General features: G+C 41.1%; 1 protein-coding gene across 2 annotated transcripts in view; it reads right to left on the reverse strand.

Annotated features, from left to right (window-relative positions):
- SUCLG2 (succinate-CoA ligase GDP-forming subunit beta) overlaps positions 1 to 18486 on the reverse strand; it is a 332149-nt gene that overhangs the window by 74296 nt on the left and 239367 nt on the right. For both annotated transcript variants that reach the window (XM_043587897.1, XM_043587896.1), the window contains exon 10: positions 7829 to 7949. In XM_043587897.1, the coding sequence (XP_043443832.1) occupies positions 7829 to 7949 (121 nt within the window). The remainder of the gene's footprint in view (positions 1 to 7828; positions 7950 to 18486) is intronic.

Consider the following 18486-nt stretch of genomic DNA (forward strand, 5'->3'; position numbering starts at 1 on the left):
AAAGTCTAGTTTGTCTGATATAAGTATGGCTACTCCAGCTTTCTTTTGACTTCCAGTGGCATGATAAATAGTTCTCCATCCCCTCACTCTCAATCTGAAGGTGTCCTCAGGTCTAAAATCAGTCTCTTGTAGACAGAAAATAGATGGGTCTTGTTTTTTTTATCCATTCTGATACCTTATGTCTTTTGGTTGGCGCATTTAGTCCATTTACATTCAGTGTTATTATAGAAAGATACGGGTTTAGAGTCATTGTGATGTCCGCAGGTTTCATGCTTGTAGTGATGTCTCTGGTACTTTGTCTCACAGGATCCCCCCTTAGGATCTCTTGTAGGGCTGGTTTAGTGGTGACAAATTCCTTCAGTTTTTGTTTGGGAAGACCTTTATCTCTCCTTCTATTCTAAATGACAGACTTGCTGGATAAAGGATTCTCGGCTGCATATTTTTTCTGTTCATCACATTGAAGATCTCCTGCCATTCCTTTCTGGCCTGCCAAGTTTCAGTAGAGAGATCGGTCACGAGTCTTATAGGTCTCCTTTATATGTTAGAGCACGTTTATCTCTAGCTGCTTTCAGAATTTTCTCTTTATCCTTGTATTTTGCCAGTTTCACTATGATATGTCATGCAGAAGATCGATTCAAGTTAACATCTGAAGGGAGTTCTCTGTGCCTCTTGGATTTCAGTGCCTTTTTCCTTCCCCAGATCCAGGAAGTTCTCAGCTATTATTTCTTCAAGTACACCTTCAGCACCTTTCCCTCTCTCTTCCTCCTCTGGAATACCAATTATGCATATGTTATTTCTCTTTAGTGCATCACTTAGTTCTCTAATTTTCCCCTTCTACTCCTGGATTCTTTTAGCTCTCTTTTTCTCAGCTTCTTCTTTTTCCATAATTTTATCTTCTAGTTCACCTATTCTCTCCTCTGCCTCTTCAATCTGAGATGTAGTTGTCTCCATTTTATTTTGTAACTCGTTGATAGTATTTTTTAGCTCCTCCTGGCTGTTCCTTAGTCCCTTGATCTCTGTAGCAAGAGATTCTCTGCTGTCCTTTATACTGTTTTCAAGCCCAGCGATTCATTTTATGACTATTATTCTAAATTCACTTTCTGTTATATTGTTTAAATCATTTTTGATCAGTTCGTTAGCTGTTGTTATTTCCTGGACGTTTTTCTGAGGGGAATTCTTCCGTTTCGTCATTTTGGCTAGTCCCTGGAGTGGTGCGGGACTGTGGGGCACTTCCCCTGTGCTGTCTTGAATAACTCGCTTTGGTGGGCGGGGCCGCAGTCAGACCTGATGTCTGCCCCCAGCACACCGGGGCCACAGTCAGACTGGTGTGTGCCTTCTCTTCCCCTCTCCTAGGGGCGGGATTCACTGTTGGGTGGCATGGCCCGTCTGGGCTACTTGCACACTGCCAGGCTTGTGGTGCTGCGGGTCTGGCATATTAGCCGGGGTAGATCGGCAAGGTGCACAGGGGCGGGAAGGGCAGGCTCAGCTTACTTTTCCTTCGGAGATCCGCTTCGGGAGGGGTCCTGCGGCACCAGGAGGGAGTCAGACCCGCCAGAGGGATGGATCCGCACAAGCACAGCGTTGGGTGTTTGCGCGGTGCAAGCAAGTTCCCTGGCAGGAACCAGTTCCCTTTGGGATTTTGGCTGGGGGATGGGCGAGGGAGATGGCGCTGCCGAGCGCCTTTGTTCCCCGCCAAGCTGAGCTCTGTCGTCCGGGGCTCAACAACTCTCCCTCCCGTTGTCCTCCCACTCTCCGAGCAGAGCTGTTAGCTTATAACCTTCCAGATGTCAAGTCCCGCTTGCTGTGGGAACACACTCCGTCCAGCCCCTCTGCTTTCACAAGCCAGACTCGGGGGCTCTGCTTGGCCGGCGGGCGGCCCCTCCACCCCGGCTCCCTCCCGCCAGTCCCTGTAACGCGCACCGCCTCACCGCCCTTCCTACCCTCTTCTGTGGGCCTCTCATCTGAGCTTGGCTCCGGAGACTCCGTTCTGCTAGTCTTCTGGCGGTTTTCTAGGTTATTTAGGCAGGTGTAGGTGGAATCTAAGTGATCAGCAGGACGCGCGGTGAGCCCAGCGTCCTCCTACGCCGCCATCTTCCCAGGATCCTCCAATGTTTTTCATTTTTGAGAGAGAGCGAGAGAGAGCGCACGAGCAGGAAAGGGGCAGAGAGAAATGGACACAGAATCCAAAGCAGGCTCTAGGCTCTGAGCTGTCAGGAGAGACTGATGCAGGGCTCAGACTCACTAAGTGTGAGATCATGACCTGAGCTGAAGTCAGACTCTTAACTGAGTCACCCAGATGCCCTTGCAGGAGACCAATTTCTCATCCAGCCAGATCTGAGCGTGGTTTACTGGAGGACTTCAAAATGGGTTGACTTGCCCATTTTTCTATGACATTTCTCCTTGGGTCATTCCCCGTATTCCTCCATGTCTACCTCCAAACGTGCTCCATCTGACACTGTACAGGGTCATCTCAACCAAGTATGACAATACCTCTGTGCCACATCTGCCTCCGTTCTTACTGGTTCCCACTTCGGACTTTCCCAGGTCGGTCAACCATGCCACCATTCATTCTCAGTCACTATTTAAAACCCAAGTTTCCTTTTTATCCCCGCTCATTTCACTTTTCCTTCCTTCCTTCCTTCCTTCCTTCCTTCCTTCCTTCCTTCCTTCCTCCTTCCCTCCTTCCTTCCTTTTTCTTTCTCTCTCTCTCTCTTTCTTTCTTTTTTTCTTTTTCTTTCTTTCTTTCAAGTAGGCTCCATGCCCAGCATAGAACCCAGAGTGGGGCTTGAATTTATGCCCCTGAGATCAAGACCTAAGCTGAGATCAAGAGTCAGACACCTAACCAACTAAGTCACCCAGGCACCCCCTCAGTTCCACTTCTATCTCTGCCGTTGTCTACTCCACTTTTACCTCTATGTGACAATCCTACTTGGGTTTTAAATACTACCTAATGTTGTAGACTCTAGCTATTGACATGATTTTCCCACTTTTTTTTTAATGTTTATTTATTTTTAAGAGAGAGAGAGAGAGTGCGCGAGCATGAGCGGGGAAGGGGCAGAGAAAGAGGGATACACAGAATCTGAAGGAGGCTCCAGGCTCTGAGTTGTCAGCACAGAGCCTGACGTGGGGCTCAAACTCATGAACTGTGAGATCGTGACATGAGTGGAAGTCGGACACTTGATCAACGGAGACACCCCGGCGCCCCACCCCACTTGGTTTTTTTAGCCATGACATATTGTTGCAAAGCCATTCCTCTCTCCAGGACAGCCTCCTGATCTATCCAGGTCTTAGGCTGCAGGTTTTACCACTATTATGGTCCCAGTAGCAGCTGCCAAGTATGGAACAGATCTGATGAGTTGCTCCTGATCCTTTACCAAATTCCCTCCCCCTTCCTTTCCAGGGATTCAAATCTTACTTATTTCAACTTATGCTCAACTTGGAAAGTCTGCTTTTATGATATTTCTCTGCTGACTCACATCTCTAAATGTGCTATAATTATAGTAGTCAATGTTGAGTAAGCTTAAAGAAAGGAGTATGCCAAAGAAAGTGGGCTGAGATACACAGGCACTCAGCTTAACGGACACATATTTTACAGAAGTCTACATTCCTTTCACATAAAGAGAACTGGCTTGGTTTTTATTTATAGTTCTTTTTTATGGGGACTTTATGGGTAAAACCATCACCAATATTCTGCATTTTGTTATCTATGAATAGTGAGGAGAGCTCGGTTAAAGCAGAATTCTTCATCTTTCTCTTATTTATTATGTAGGACAAACACAATTTGGGGACAGGTTTGCTCTTGGTGTGGGGCTGCTGGTTTTCAAGAAATCACATATGGTAAAATATCGCTGTCCTTGGTACAAACCATGTTGAGCGTGAGAGGCATTTTTCACATGAGAGACTAATTCCTACAAGAGGAAGAAAAGAACACCAGCTAGGACTCCAGAAATGTCAAAAGCTTGCCTGCTTTTCTCTCTTGATAAAAGGCCCTCGATGCTTATTATGGGATAGGGGGCATCACAGTGAAGAAGAGTAGTCACAAAGAAGGTCACCATGGATATTTTTAGCCTACGTAAATTTGGGGGACAGTATGCTTTTTGAGTTCACCTTGAATCATCACATACAATTCTCCATGATACAGTGGGCACTGCAAGGTATCAGTATTTGCAAAGATTCCACTGGCCAAGCTGATGGCTCTCTGGGATGCCCCAATAGCTACTGCTACTAAGATAGAAGCAGAGTCTATTGGGGCAAACACCTGTTAACATTTTGTATATATTATCTGTACTGTTAATTTTTTCTTTTTTCTCTTTGTTATATTTTTGCTTATCTAGTAACTGACAAGAGTTTTTTAAACACTTCTATACATCCTAATGTCTAAAGTGCAATGATCTGCACATAGTATTTATTAATTAATCGATTAAAAAAACACAAGCATATATTTTGGAAGTACAGTAACTTAAAAGATGCACATCTGATTGTCTAACAAACAGAAACTTCCAGCTTCTTCCTAGGAGCTCAGATAGACGTCTGATACAGCCAACAAAGACTATTGGGGAGAAAATGCTGGAAGTGGTACTTTTCATATTTTAGCATGTGTATTAATCAGATACACACGATAAGGATATGTTAAAGGATGGGAATCATTTAATACTTCTGGAACAATAGTGCAGGGTGAAAATAAAAGAAGGGCCCCTCCAGAAAAAAAGTAAAGTAAACAGTAAAGTGGAGTAACCTTCATTTCTATGAATGTACTCGTGACTAATAATTAGGGACCTCTGCTGACCACACAGGCATGGTGAGCATCAGTAGAAAGAATGAGCCTGCCCTAGTATACACTCATTTCTAGTCATTTCCAAGGAACAGACATGAGTCTAATCTGCTTGTAGAGACTTGCTCCCCTTTAAAAACACAAGGAGAGCTAACTTTTAGAACCCGAGGGTCAGTGGTCACTCAAACCCTGAAAACACTGTGACATCAACATTTTAACCAGAATTATACCGACACTGATGCACCCACTAACTTCTTGGTCAATTTTCTTTTCACTGCAGCCTTGCCACTAATTTTCCTTTTATTGAAATTACTTTTATAGGGGTCAATTATGTCACATTTACATTTTTAAGAAGATGGAATTCACTCGTATGGTTTTATTTTTATTTTTATTAAAAAAAATTTTTTTTTCAACATTTATTTATTTTTCGGACAGAGAGAGACAGAGCATGAACGGGGGAGGGGCAGAGAGAGAGGGAGACACAGAATGGGAAACAGGCTCCAGGCTCTGAGCCATCAGCCCAGAGCCCGATGCGGGGCTCGAACTCACGGACCTCGAGATCGTGACCTGGCTGAAGTCGGACGCTTAACCGACTGTGCCACCCAGGCGCCCCTCACTTGTATGTTTTAATGTCCATATTAAACTCTGCCAACTGGCACTCCAGCTATTTCCATTTTTTTTTGGGGGGGGGGGATCATACTTCTTTCAAGTCCATATGGTACAGATCTACACTTGTGTGGCAGAGAGGCTCAGGGTGAAAGGAGAGTGGCAGAGAGCGAGAGAAAAAAGAAACAGAAAGAAGTAAACAGAAAAAACAAACAAACAAACAAACAAAACCCAAGCTGCAGCTCTTCTGGAATCTTGACCTCAAAGGACAGGGATACAGAACAGGGTCAAAAACTCCCAGGACTTTATCTTGAAGGGAAGGAGGTCTCTAGGGAATTATGGCACCAGCTCCAAAGTTGAGGAAAATGAGCTGTCTCAAGAATAGTACTGCAGAAATTTACCCAGGGGGCAGCTGGATCACTGTAATCTGAATATGCTGATCAGCTGGTTGGACCTTCTGCGTAGTTCTCACATTAAAGTCCTTCTTTTGCTTCTCTCCCACAGCGGTTTTCAAAGTGTGGTCCACAGAACCTTGGGGAAGTTCCTGATGTAAAACTATTCCATAACAACAACAACAACAACAACAACAACAACGATACTCTGTTGGGATTTGCACTGATGAAGCAAAATGAGGGAGGGTGAAACTAGCGGCACATTACCGCGGAATCAGAGCCCTGGCACCAAGCTGTACTAACAGTCACTGTTTTCACCACCACATACTTGTAATAAAAAGTTGCCACTTTCAGGTAAGAGTGTCCTTGGTGAACAGTAAAAGAATATTAACTTATGTTTTTTTAGAGAGAGAGAGAGAGGGAAAGGGAGAGGAAGAGCACCAGCAGGGTAGAGGGGCAGAGGGTGGGAGAGAGGGACTCTTAAGCAGGTTCCAGGCTTAGCCTGGAGCCTGATACGGGGCTTGATCCCACGACACGGGGATCATGACCTGAGCTGAAATCAAGAGTTGCATGCTCAACCAACTGAGCCACCCAGGTGCCCTTTTCAAGAATATTAATTTTATTAAATACCAAGTCTTGAGCACAGGTCTCTTGAATACTCTGTGACCAAACGGCAAACGCACAGAGAGCAAGTCTGGGGCATCCTGAACTCTGGTGGCTCTTCTGAAACAATGCGTTTGTGCAGCTGTCTGAGTAGCAAGCGAAGCCAACGGATTTTCCAAGGAATATTCTATTTTCTTGGAAGAATGATGGACACACTATGGTCATCCTGACTTCATGATGTGGTGGAAATTTTCTCAACTATGAGTGAAGTGAGGCTATCACTTTGAGGAAAGCAACTGACCGTTGTGTGGCTGATGATAAAATTTATGCTTTAAAGTGAAAATTAGATTTCTGGAAAAGTTGCATCTACCACTCTTGACAACATGCCAATATTTAGACGTCTTTCCAATGAGGATGCTGTGATATGAACAAATGTGAACTTTTTGATAGTGTATGTTGAAATGTGCCAAACTTTGGAAGATCTACATAATCTAATATTTTTCATACCGAACAGTGCAGGATATACATGTATAAAATGCATCTAATGTGCAAGACAGATCAATGGATTTTAATATAAGAGTATCAAAAGCCCACTGGAATAGTGTCAAGTTTCGCTTAAAACTAATCTTTAAAAAGAAACTACTACCTATTAACTTTAGTGTCGTACCAATGAAGAAAATTCACAATTATATGAAATGGTTATTAGGAACCCCCCCCCATTTTCCAAATAAATATCTCTAAGAAGTCATATTTTTTCAGGTACTTCAACCAAAACAACATGTTGCAACAGTTACTATGCAGGAGCCAATAGTAAGCTAGATGCTAAAGGGATTTGCAAAAAGTAAAACAGTCCTGATAGTCTCACTAAAAATTTTAAAAGATATTTTTTATAAAATATATAGCATATATATTTATACACAAAATAATAGAATACAAAAAATGTTTAAAAAGAAGTGTTTAAAAAGTTCCAATTAGTTTTACCTCTTACCAAATTAGTTAATTCAATAATTTAATTAGTTAATTAGTTAATACCAACAGTTATAACCCAGAATAAACCTTGTGCTCTTTAGGGTCCTCGATTTTAACAAGTAAAGGAGTCCTGAGACCAAAAGGCTCGACAAGCATTGCTCTCCCAGGATGAATGATTCTGGGAGCAGCCTTTCTCAGTGTGTTTTTCCCAAAGCACTCCTCTCATGAAAGGATTCAAAATAAAACGGCTCCCCACTGGAATGAGTTTGGAAAATCTGGAGAATCATAACGTATGCCATTCTTGGAGACTTGCAGTCCTTGCTACCCTGTTAGAGACTCGGAGAAGCATTGCTGTACAGCATCTGTTTCACCTTATTTAATCCAGGGTTTCTTCACACTGTCCTAGGAAGACTGTGAGTGCAAAACACGCTGGTCACCCAGTCTTGGGGAAGGGGTACGGGCGCTGTGGAAATCGACTGTAACTCACCTTCCAGCCGGACCACCAAGGGCACCTTGAGTTCCAGCTCCCGACAGGCTTTGGTGATGCCGTTGGCAATAATGGCACAGTTGACGATCCCACCAAAAATATTGACAAGGATGGCTTCCACCTGGAATCAAAAACAGGAAGGTGCCCGTCAAAACAGTGCTAGCTGACATTAGCATTAAGGCTCCTTGCTGCTGTTGTTTTAACACAGATTTATAAACTGTAAGACAGAAGGCCCACAAAATGTTAAGAAAGTTAAAATTTAGTACTGAATTAGTAAAGGTCAAGACATACCATTACCATATGAACCCATATTCTTCCATCACTCACTTCTCTGAACTCAAAATGAAATCAATCCCCACACATTTATTATATACTCTCTTCTGGTTTTCGTATGTTGTTGTCTAGAACTGTTTCTTGATGAGTAGCGTCATTTAAAATCTCATGCACTTACTTCTTTTCCCTCCATGATTTATACTCAAATTTTTATCTGTCATGGTACCTTATGGGATATTTCAAAACTAAGAGCCAATTATTTGTTGTTTTGTACTAGCAGGTAAGATTCAAGCTTTTCCATGCTTCCTTAATACCTCTTTGATATGCTAAAGGTACAGTCTCAAAAACCAGAGATAGTTTAATTATCTCAGATAACAACCTTTTTCATTTAAAAAAAAAAATGAGCCCCAGAAGAATGAGATACAAGCTCATACCACAAGTAAGAATCGGAGGAAAGTCCAACCAGTAACTGGAATTTTTCAGAAATGTAAATTTAAGCTGATTATGTTAACCTGTTGGGTACACATTCCATATTCAAAGGCATGCGGGCAAAAAAAGAAAAAAAAAAAAAAGACTTATCCTGACTTGATAAATAGGTTTAAGAAAATCCTGTATAATTAACATGAAGAACAAGATAATGAAGAGAATTCATTACCTAGACTAATTGATAACACCCAGAGAAAAAGGCTATTCATCACTCTGGAGGCATCAAAATTCCAACAATGTCATCACAATTAAATTAGGGTACACTAAAGCATATATATGTGTGATGCGTGCCATTTTCAAATCCTGTCATTTAAATATGCAAAATTTACTACACAAAACATATCGGGAAAGACTGCCCGGTATTTGTTCAGCACTTCACTATTTTAGAAAGTGCCCGTTATATGAACCCTCATTTAAAATTTTTATTCTTGCCCAAACCCTATTCGGTAAGTAAAGTGAGGGTGAGCCCTCTGTAGCTGATAAAGCTCCACAGAGAATTCACGAGGTTACACAGCTCACATGTAGCAGTGGTGAGGCTCCAAGTCAGCTCTCTAGCTTGCCTGCTGATTCTTCATGCATGTCAAATCTCTGGACTTGAATCTTGCAAGCGGTATATACCCTGTCCCGAACACAGTTTCCTGCTCTAAAAAATGGGACTAACAGTACCTTGTCTGTAAGGTTGTTGGAAGGCCTAAATGAGGTAATACACGTAAACCACTTAGTACATGCCTGCAAAGTACTCAAAGGATACTTACATATGCATTTATTTGCAACAAGCCATGATGAAAATGGACAGGCTACCTAGATAGCGTGTAAGAAATAAGAAAGCCTCGTTCAGTACACTATAGCTATGCTGAATTAGAATATAATAGAAACGCAAACTTACGGAAGTCCAATCAAAAGGTAACGTCTTATGAATAAAATAAATGACCAGTATTTTTCAAACCAATTAGAGGTTGGGGCCACTCCCCAAACAGAAATCTCCCATTAACATTCACAGCAGGCTGACTGGTAAGCAGAAGCCCGCTTTCTAATGACAGCTATTAAGTGCTGTTAGCACTGAGGCTTCGTACAGAAGTAGTTTCCAAATAGCTGTGGGATGGAGAGGAACTTGCCAAAACAATGAAATAAAAAACACTCAAGAGCAATAATGACTCCACGGGGTCCAAGAGAGAAACTTAGTAACTGCTGAGGCTCACTCAGGTTTGTGTAAGGAAAACTAGGCTTTTCTGGTAAAGCACACGTTGGCACCTGTAGACCTCTGCCACGTTTCAACCTATACGTTCTTTAAGGAGGAATTCAGAGGTAAAAAAGTTCTAGGTGAACTTCTCCTGCCTCATTAGGTTAGGGTGAATTGATCAGTTTCACTCATCTTTACAGAGTAGTTTTATCGCACACAACAAACTTATGTGAATTCACCTAAATAGGCAGGAGGTGGGGAGCAAGAAAAGATACCCATGACCTCCTGTCTCAGTGCTATTGAGGAGGTGCATGCCCTGCAGGGAGTGTCAATGTGAGCCCTGGATTGGCGTGTCAATATCTCACAGTGTTTAGTGAGCATCTGGTATTACAAATAGATACACTTTAAAAATACATACTCTTCATTTAACAACTTGTAGCTAAAAGTAAGCCAACCATGTGGACTGGTACTGACCCCAGGAAAATGCCCTCTTTTCCAACAGTGGAGGAATGATTAACTGCCCTTGTTTGACTCACTGAGAAATGGACTACTGTTCTCTACTGTAGTTTATTCACCGCTCATCCTGCAACTGCACTCCTAGCAAAGGAGGGTCACCTTTGTGCTCCTCTACAACCGGGGCCATGGGTTTTTTCCATCAGCAGCTAGCACAATCCATGACGTAGCATAATCATCAAATAAATGGTGGTTTCAAGAGTGAATGAATTAACTTCAATAGATGCTTCATGACCATCATCCTTATACCGGGTACAGAGTTACGTGCTTAGGATGTGGACATGAATAAGGTATGTTCCCTGTCCTCAAGGAATTCAGAGACTAGTTTGAGAGCCAGACCAGTAAGTAAACTGGTGATTACAATCCACAGTTTATAGCCGCCTTGCAGAGCTAAGGTGAGGGGAAGGCAGAGCCAGCGATGCAGACTGCTGCTACTCAAGAGGCTTTCTGAGAAACCTCTTTTCTGTTACAGTCAGCAAAGAAAAGGAAAGAGTAGGAACTCAGGTAAAAGGGAGCAGCCAGGACGAAGGCAGAGTGAACACCCCACTTAGTTCGTTCGGGACCTACACATTAAATGGGGATGGAGTTGCAGGTGCCAGAGGTCCGGGGTGAGTACCTGGCTCTTTTTGCTTATTCCTTCTCTTTCCAGAGCTGGGTGAAGGCAGGTGTCTGAAAGCAGCCTTTCGTGAAAGTAGTGAATGTTGAGATGAGAAGTATAGCCCACGTGAGAGGGGTGGAGGAGAGAGAGAGAGAAAGATCAGGAATGTAAAAAAGGAGGGGCGCCCGGGTGGCTCAGTCGATTGGGCGTCCGACTTCGGCTCAGGTCATGATCTCATGGTTTATGAGTTCAAGCCCTGCATCAGGCTCTGTGCTGACAGCTCAGAGCCTGGAGTCGGCTTCAGATTCTGCGTCTCCTCTTCCTGTGCCCCTCCCCTGATCACATTATCTCTCTGTCTCTCAAAATGAATAAATGTTAAAAAAAAAAATGTAAAAATGAGAGAAAGGGAAAGAAAGCGATGAGAGACAAAGAGTTTGACCTATACTAACAAGTCAGTTAGGACTTTTAAAAGAACGACAAGACACAGAAGTACACAGACTGCTTAGCTCAGGGAAAGTTGACTGCTTAGAAGACGTGCCTTGCCATACAGCACAGCGAGCAAGATCACCCCCAGGGGTGGTGGAAGACCCCAGTCCACGAGAGATGAGGCCATTCTCTTCCACTATATAGTAATTTGCTGCAGTCATGCACTTTAATGGAAATCTCATTTAAAGTTTCACTCTGGACCGATTTCTGTAATTAACTACTGCAATCCGCAATCTCAAACTGAGAATGAAATTAAGACAGTCTGCAAAGGAAAGCCTTGTGACATCACTGTTATTATTTAGCATGTATAAAGCATGTCTCATTTCCCACGTGTCCCTCACGTGTCCTTCTGTTATGACAACCACTAATTGTTCCATGACAATAGCAATAGCAACTTTAAGTAGTCTTTTGTTTTGTTTTGTTTTCCTGGCAAAGAGAATGCTAAAAAAAAAAAAAAAAAAAAAGGGCAGCCGTTAGGTCTATTTAAGTATCAAGAGATTTTCCTGGAAGATTCCTAAGTGCTTACACCAACAGGCTTCTCCGAATTCTCAGGTGAGAATTACAAGGGTTGCTATTTACTGTTTCACAAAAGTAAAGATCATCTAGTGAGGCAGTTACGGTGCCAGATGCACGGCGCAGGTCCCCGGCCCCCAGACGGCTACTCCCATGGCGAGGTCTGCGGCGGCTGCTGGCAGCTGTGCAGGTGGTCAGGGGGTCCAAATGCAGGGCTTTCAAATGTCTCTGTGTGTCTGGCTTTGCAAGATACCCTCTGGCTGCATATTTGAGTCCACAATTAAAAGTAAAGAATGAACTTCAAAAGATGAAAAGCGATACAGCCGTTGGTATTTATCAAGCTTCTTTCAACCCCAAATAAACAAAGAAACCAACAGAATCACAGACTAAAATCCTTTTTTGGCAACATAATCTCTTTGAGGATCTGATGAAATGAGGGAACTTCAATCTCCTCAAGTCACACACACACTACAGTTTTTGGGGGTTATTTTAGATAAGTCCTGTGACCAAACTCTCCTTTAGGATTTGGTCTCGAAGGCAGATAATGACAAAGGATAACATGTAGCCTGTGTGTGTAGGATAGGGGCACAAGTTTCGGCAGAATTGTGAGTTCTTCCCAACTATTATAAAATGCTATGTGAATGTATACCTTTCTGACAAAAGTGTCCATAAAAATCAAAACTAATAATAATTACAAACAACAAGAGCTAATGTTTACCAGGCATTTAGCAGATGGTAGACAGGATTCTAATTGTTTTACATGTATTAACATGTTTAACAAATGAGTAGTATATGAGGTGGGCATAACCATTTTCCCCACCTGAGGCTCATGTACCCGGAGCCTGAGAAGTTGAGTGGTGGGAAATGAGATGGACCACCCCCGGTTGGGATCAAATCATGCAGAATCTTAACAGAGTAAACACCATGAAAAGGAGACTGAGAAGCCTTTGGTTTCAAGGCACCTGCACAGAATTCAGGGACAGTGGAAAGGGAATTAGCATTGATTCAGCAACCATATTAAGTTATGTGATAGGTTTAATGACCTCCATTTTATGAACTGACTGAGGCTCAGAGAGTTTAGGGTCTGCTAGCTGTTAAAAGGTCCTAAGTTCAAACCACAGTCTGTTTCACCTTACTACACGCAGGGTTGTCTGGAGCAGGTAACACTGACACATACCATACACGTCAGGGCTGGCAAACTTATTCTCTTAAGGGACAGTAAGTATTTTAGGCTTTGTAGATCAGTCTGTGTCCCAACTACTCAACTCTGCCACTGTAGCATGCAAGCTGTCCCAGACAATACATAAATGAGTAAGTGTGGCTGTGTTCCAATAAAACTTTATTTACAAAAACAAGTGGGTCGGATTTGCCCTGTAGGCCAAAGTTTGTCACCTCCTGACACAGACATGATTTGATTCATGGTTAGCCTCAAGTCCACTGCAACCACCACCTCTCCTTTGCGTCGTTTGAAATCTCTTTGATAGAACTTTTCACATTGTAAGACCTCTTCCTTTGGTTCACAATTTTCTTGCCATCACTGTAGCAGTAGCTGATTAAATAAATGTGCCCATGTCAACGTTAATATCATTTCCCTGAAACAAAGTCTGTACCTTTCACAAGTCCATAAAATGTCTTGAGCGCCTTTTCTTTATTCTCTTGTTAACATTCTCTTGCTAACTCTCTTTCTAACATTGGCTGGAAGCGAACAAATCGCCTTCACCAATAAGCAAGCCATTTTGTAACGGTGATTGCAAATGCCGAAGTACTGGCTGCATTTAAAACACACGGTAATATCTACAATAAGCACAAGTCAGTGCGACCAGTGGGTTTTGCCTCTGCTTATTCTAATTCAGCATGCTAATGTGGTCTCCTTAGAGTAGGCAAGACTGATAAAAATCAAGCAAGCATGTTTATATTAGGCAAGATAAGGGCATTTTTTAAATCACAAGTTACTTTAATTCCAAATGTTGTTGCTCTTGCTTAAGCATCTGTTTCTGTTAAACTGCTTTTCTCTTTTTTGTTGTTGTTTTTATTTTCCTGCTGAATTCTAATCATGCCTTCTAATCCATTGGCAGCCAACGAAGGAAAATAAACGGTGAAGGAAATTAGATGCAGCTTGGATAATTGATGTTTGTATGCCTGCCTTTAATAAAAATACTCCGCTAAATTAGAGGGGAGTCTAAATGGATTCAGTCAATAAGGAAGTGATTCAGGTGAGGAATTCAATCTTGGGTTTTGTTGTAAACTTATAAATAAGGCGACTGCTCAGTTCAACCGGGATGAGCTGCTCTGGCTTGCTTTTCTACTTTTGGTTTGTTCTTGAAATTTCAAATTATGTTCTTTTGTGAAAATTTGTGCACTAGAATTGCTGGGTTAAAGCAAGTGATACACCCTCCAAATCCCAATGAATGGCATGAGAACAAGAGTATCTCTTGAAAAACTCACCCTCTCACTCTGCCCTTTTAATTTCTTCCATTTCTTAGTAAGTTTACACAATGCAGCCTGAATAATCTCAGAGTCAAAAGAAAATATCTTTATATACCACCCTTAATATCAAACATTTGGCATTTTTAATTACTCATTCAAGATAAACCCAACCATTTCATTCCAACCGGAATCAGTTATTCCAAAACTGATAGCATAGAAATAGCATCTGTAGATAAACAGTATCTGGATGGAGAGCCAAGTTTCCATTGAGCGTGACCTCTGAGAACAGCCAGAATAAACGGAGGGAAATGTGTCTGATTTGTCCTTGATTTATTCTCCTCTTCCTGAATTCCTTCCTAGTTATACCCTGCAATCTTCTCCTCACTAAAATAAGTAAAATGGTATGGAGGATGAATATGTATTGCATGTTGATTTTCCTAGCTGCTAGTAATCACATACTACCACTTCCCCAGTAAGTAAGCTGAGGCTCAAAGAGCTTAAAATCACTTGTTCAAGGGCACAGAGCTAGGAAGCAATGGAGGCATGATTTGGACCAAGCCAGTCTTACTTCAAAGTTCATGGCCTTTCTATTCCTCCCAGCTGTCTCTCTATAGCCAGTGACTTTCACGATTAGTCCAAAGCCCCAACTCTACTTTGGCTCTATTCTAAACTTCAAGGGCACATTTCTGAGTCCTATATTCTGGTACCCAGGTATTTCTTGCTTCCAAATCCCAAAGCCTTATTAAAATGGATCAGAGGGAAGAGATCTTTACAGTTTTCTGGAGCAATGGGTTTCAGTTCTTTACTATCCAATGTTTCCTGTTCACGGTTAAAGAGCTGTCCAGAGCTTGCTGTCTGCAATCCTTAGATGGGATCGCAGAGTGATGATGATGGTGTAAAAGTGGATCCTGGCCCTCAAAATTTGGAGTCTGTCCTGAAACAAACAGATGTCCCTATAAGACCTCTCTCTGTAGAGTGATAAGTCTTCTTGCTCATTTCTGTCATGGTGAAAATTATCCCTTTGCCATTATTATTATTACTAGAATATGGAAATATTAATTATTTCTAATTATGATCCATAAAATTCTAATGGAGAATATGTCATTTGAGACATACTGTTGATATAGATTTTAAGTATTAGGTGATGGAATGGTCACTGCAAGGTGCAGTAACTCTGCAGGGCTATTTGGAGTACTGTGTTGAGAACGAGGTTAGGGTCATGACCTGGTTTAGGGGGATCTGTGACCTATAAGCAATGTCTGCCACGCAGTGGAGGAAAGAGTCAAATCAAGTGTATTATAGGTTTGTCTCCCTAACTTTGGAGTCCCATAACACAAACTTTGATAATTAGAACTGAAAGAGTCTGTCAACACTGCCTTTTCTTTACAAAAAAAAAAAAAACAAAAAAACAGACAGTAAGGAAACCTAATTCACATCCAGCATGACTAAAATCTCACTAATCATGTATGTTTAAGTACATGAAAACCAAAAACAAACAAACAAACAAACAAACGAATATCGACTTCCAGCACTAGGCAGGACAAAGGCACCTTCCGTTATGAATACTGGTTATTTTAATAGGTTAAAAAATACTATGAATAGTGCACCATAGACATTATTATGCCACACTTCCTCTCCAGATGAGTGCCTATTAGAAAGTGAAAGCTTTCTAACATGTGTCCTAAGAAACTCTAGGCCTGTGTAATCCTTTATGAAAAAGCCATCTGGTCAAATAGTATGGATTCTAGCTTAGGACAACTTCAGTGGACGATCTGTGTTCTAACTTCTACATCCTATTTTACTCATTTTCTACAAGAGTCAAAGGGTTGGAAATTTGATCGCCAATGAATTCAGGAGCTAGTGTACTGAGTGTTTGGATGCCCCAGGGATCTAGGGTCTTTCTCCCCAAGGATACTAATCATGTCACTATTTACATCGCATTTATAAGTGGTAAGTAAGTGTCTGCAAAACTGGAAGGCTTTTGTAATCAAGAACACCAACCATGAATGCCAAGGCCACTCCAAGAATGGGATACAAATGTTTCCTCACTTGCCAGCAAACACTGTAGCTGAGGTTAAGTCAGCTATTAATGGGAAAAAGAAAAAAACATCTAAAGATGGAAATATTGGTTGGCATTATAAGTGGGCACAGGAGACAAGAAGTTAAAATGAATGACTGAAGAACACAGATATTTGAGGGAACAGCACAGACATATTTTTTTTTTTTAATCCTCTGCAGAGACGTTTCCCATATCCTTTTGAACTGAGAATCAGAACCATTGTCAGGATTACAAAAACTACTTGGACATCCAGAATGGCAAAAGCAAGGTTCTTTTTTTGAGTGTCATGTGTTTAAAATAGCTCTTGCAAAAACTTCTATGATGTATAATTTGGCCACAGAGCCATTTCAAACTAAAAGAAAAGAATAAAAACGAACACGGAGGTTTTGGTCTTATCCATTCACCAGGAAACATTAAAGGCTTTAAAAAAAAAAAAGAGACATACAATTCTCACTTAAGAGCTCAACTATCAGAATTGACTGTTAAAAAATATTTTAGTTACAAAACTGCTTTCCCAGGTTAACAGATGATTGCTTTCAAAGCAGGATACTCACTGCTCATAAGGCAATATCTGTATCTTATTTGTAATGGGAATTACATTGGTACAGACTAAGAATATTTATTGGCACATTCTTTCTGAGTAGTATTTTGTCCAGTCCTCTCAGATTTATGTCATCTTGATGAATGTGAATATGTATGCTCCATCATCATTCATTAGAGAGTTAAAATAGAAAATACCCATAAAATTGGCAACCTGGTGAAAGACCCATTTATTAATCTATAAGCTGGATGTCTACTATCTATTGTTGCAACCTAACAGTCTCCACAGGGTAACCGTTCCTACAGGAAAGGTGGAAAAATGCTTCTATCGGTGACTTTGTTGCCTGTATTCATGACTGACATCAATTAAAAAAAATTAGCTAAGCAGACAGAGCCAAAACTTAGGACCACACAGATTCACACTTCACACCATAGAGAAATGAAGATAAATTTAGTTAATAGCAAAACCCACTGTTTCCGTAAATAACAAGTCTAGTGTAAGATGAAGGTGGCATATAATGATTCTGTGATGCTTCATACATCTGTTCAGATAAATATATTAGATTATTTAGTTTTCTGGAGAAACAAAGGATTGACAAAAATTCGTATCAAAACCCCAATGGATAAATATATAACTCAGAAAAGTCAAAATGTAAGCTTCAACCAAGATCTTCATAAGTTACAAGCTATTCATTATGCACTAAAATTTACATTAAAATTTTTAAGTAAAATAATTTTAAAAATACATACATATGTTTCTTCTCATAACAGATCTTTCCCATACATTTGTGAAAATCAGTATACTGCCCCAAATCTTCTCTGTGACAACATACTTCTGGTTTATTTCCTAAAATCCCACCCTTTGTCCATCTTAGTAAAGTGACCCCACCCTCAAACTTCACACCCCTAATGATGGACACCAAAATACTCATTGAAGATACTATGTATGCCTTAGCATCAAAAGTACATTACATCATGTACATTAAGCAAAACAAAATGAAACAAAAAACCTCCAAGAAAGTTACCCATTAAAACATTTGTAATTATAAAAATCAACATCCCACCAGATGTAGGGCTTCTCTAAATTGCCTGCGCAGAACTGGGCAGCCCTGTAAGATTTAATATCAGGAAGAGAGGAATCTACAGAATTCATTTTTCACCTACTAACAGCATCCAATGTCACTGTCGCCAAAAAACACCCTGAGCTATAGACAATATTCTAAAATTACTGATATCACTGTCTGACCTTGCTGTAATCTATTGTGTAGAAGTCTGATCTATTTATTTAGCAGTTCAGGAAATGTCAGAATAACATGTCTGGAGCAGATTACTTCTCACAGCCTGCTCAGGATGAAATTTAACAAAACTTTTCACCTCAAAGTGATCTAAATCATTGGTTGGTCACACCTTCTCTCACCCGTAGTTTAACCTTTTATGGACTTGAGTGGAGTTTTCAAGTTGTTAGACTTTCTCTACAAAAGAATTCCCAAATATTCTATCCCTTGAGGCACAGGCTCAACCAACTATCAAAAAAAATGTAATTTAGGGTCACCTGGTTGGCTCAGTAGGTTGAGCATCTGAAT

Source organism: Prionailurus bengalensis, chromosome A2 (genome assembly GCF_016509475.1).
Source record: "Prionailurus bengalensis isolate Pbe53 chromosome A2, Fcat_Pben_1.1_paternal_pri, whole genome shotgun sequence".
Classification (NCBI taxonomy): domain Eukaryota; kingdom Metazoa; phylum Chordata; class Mammalia; order Carnivora; family Felidae; genus Prionailurus; species Prionailurus bengalensis.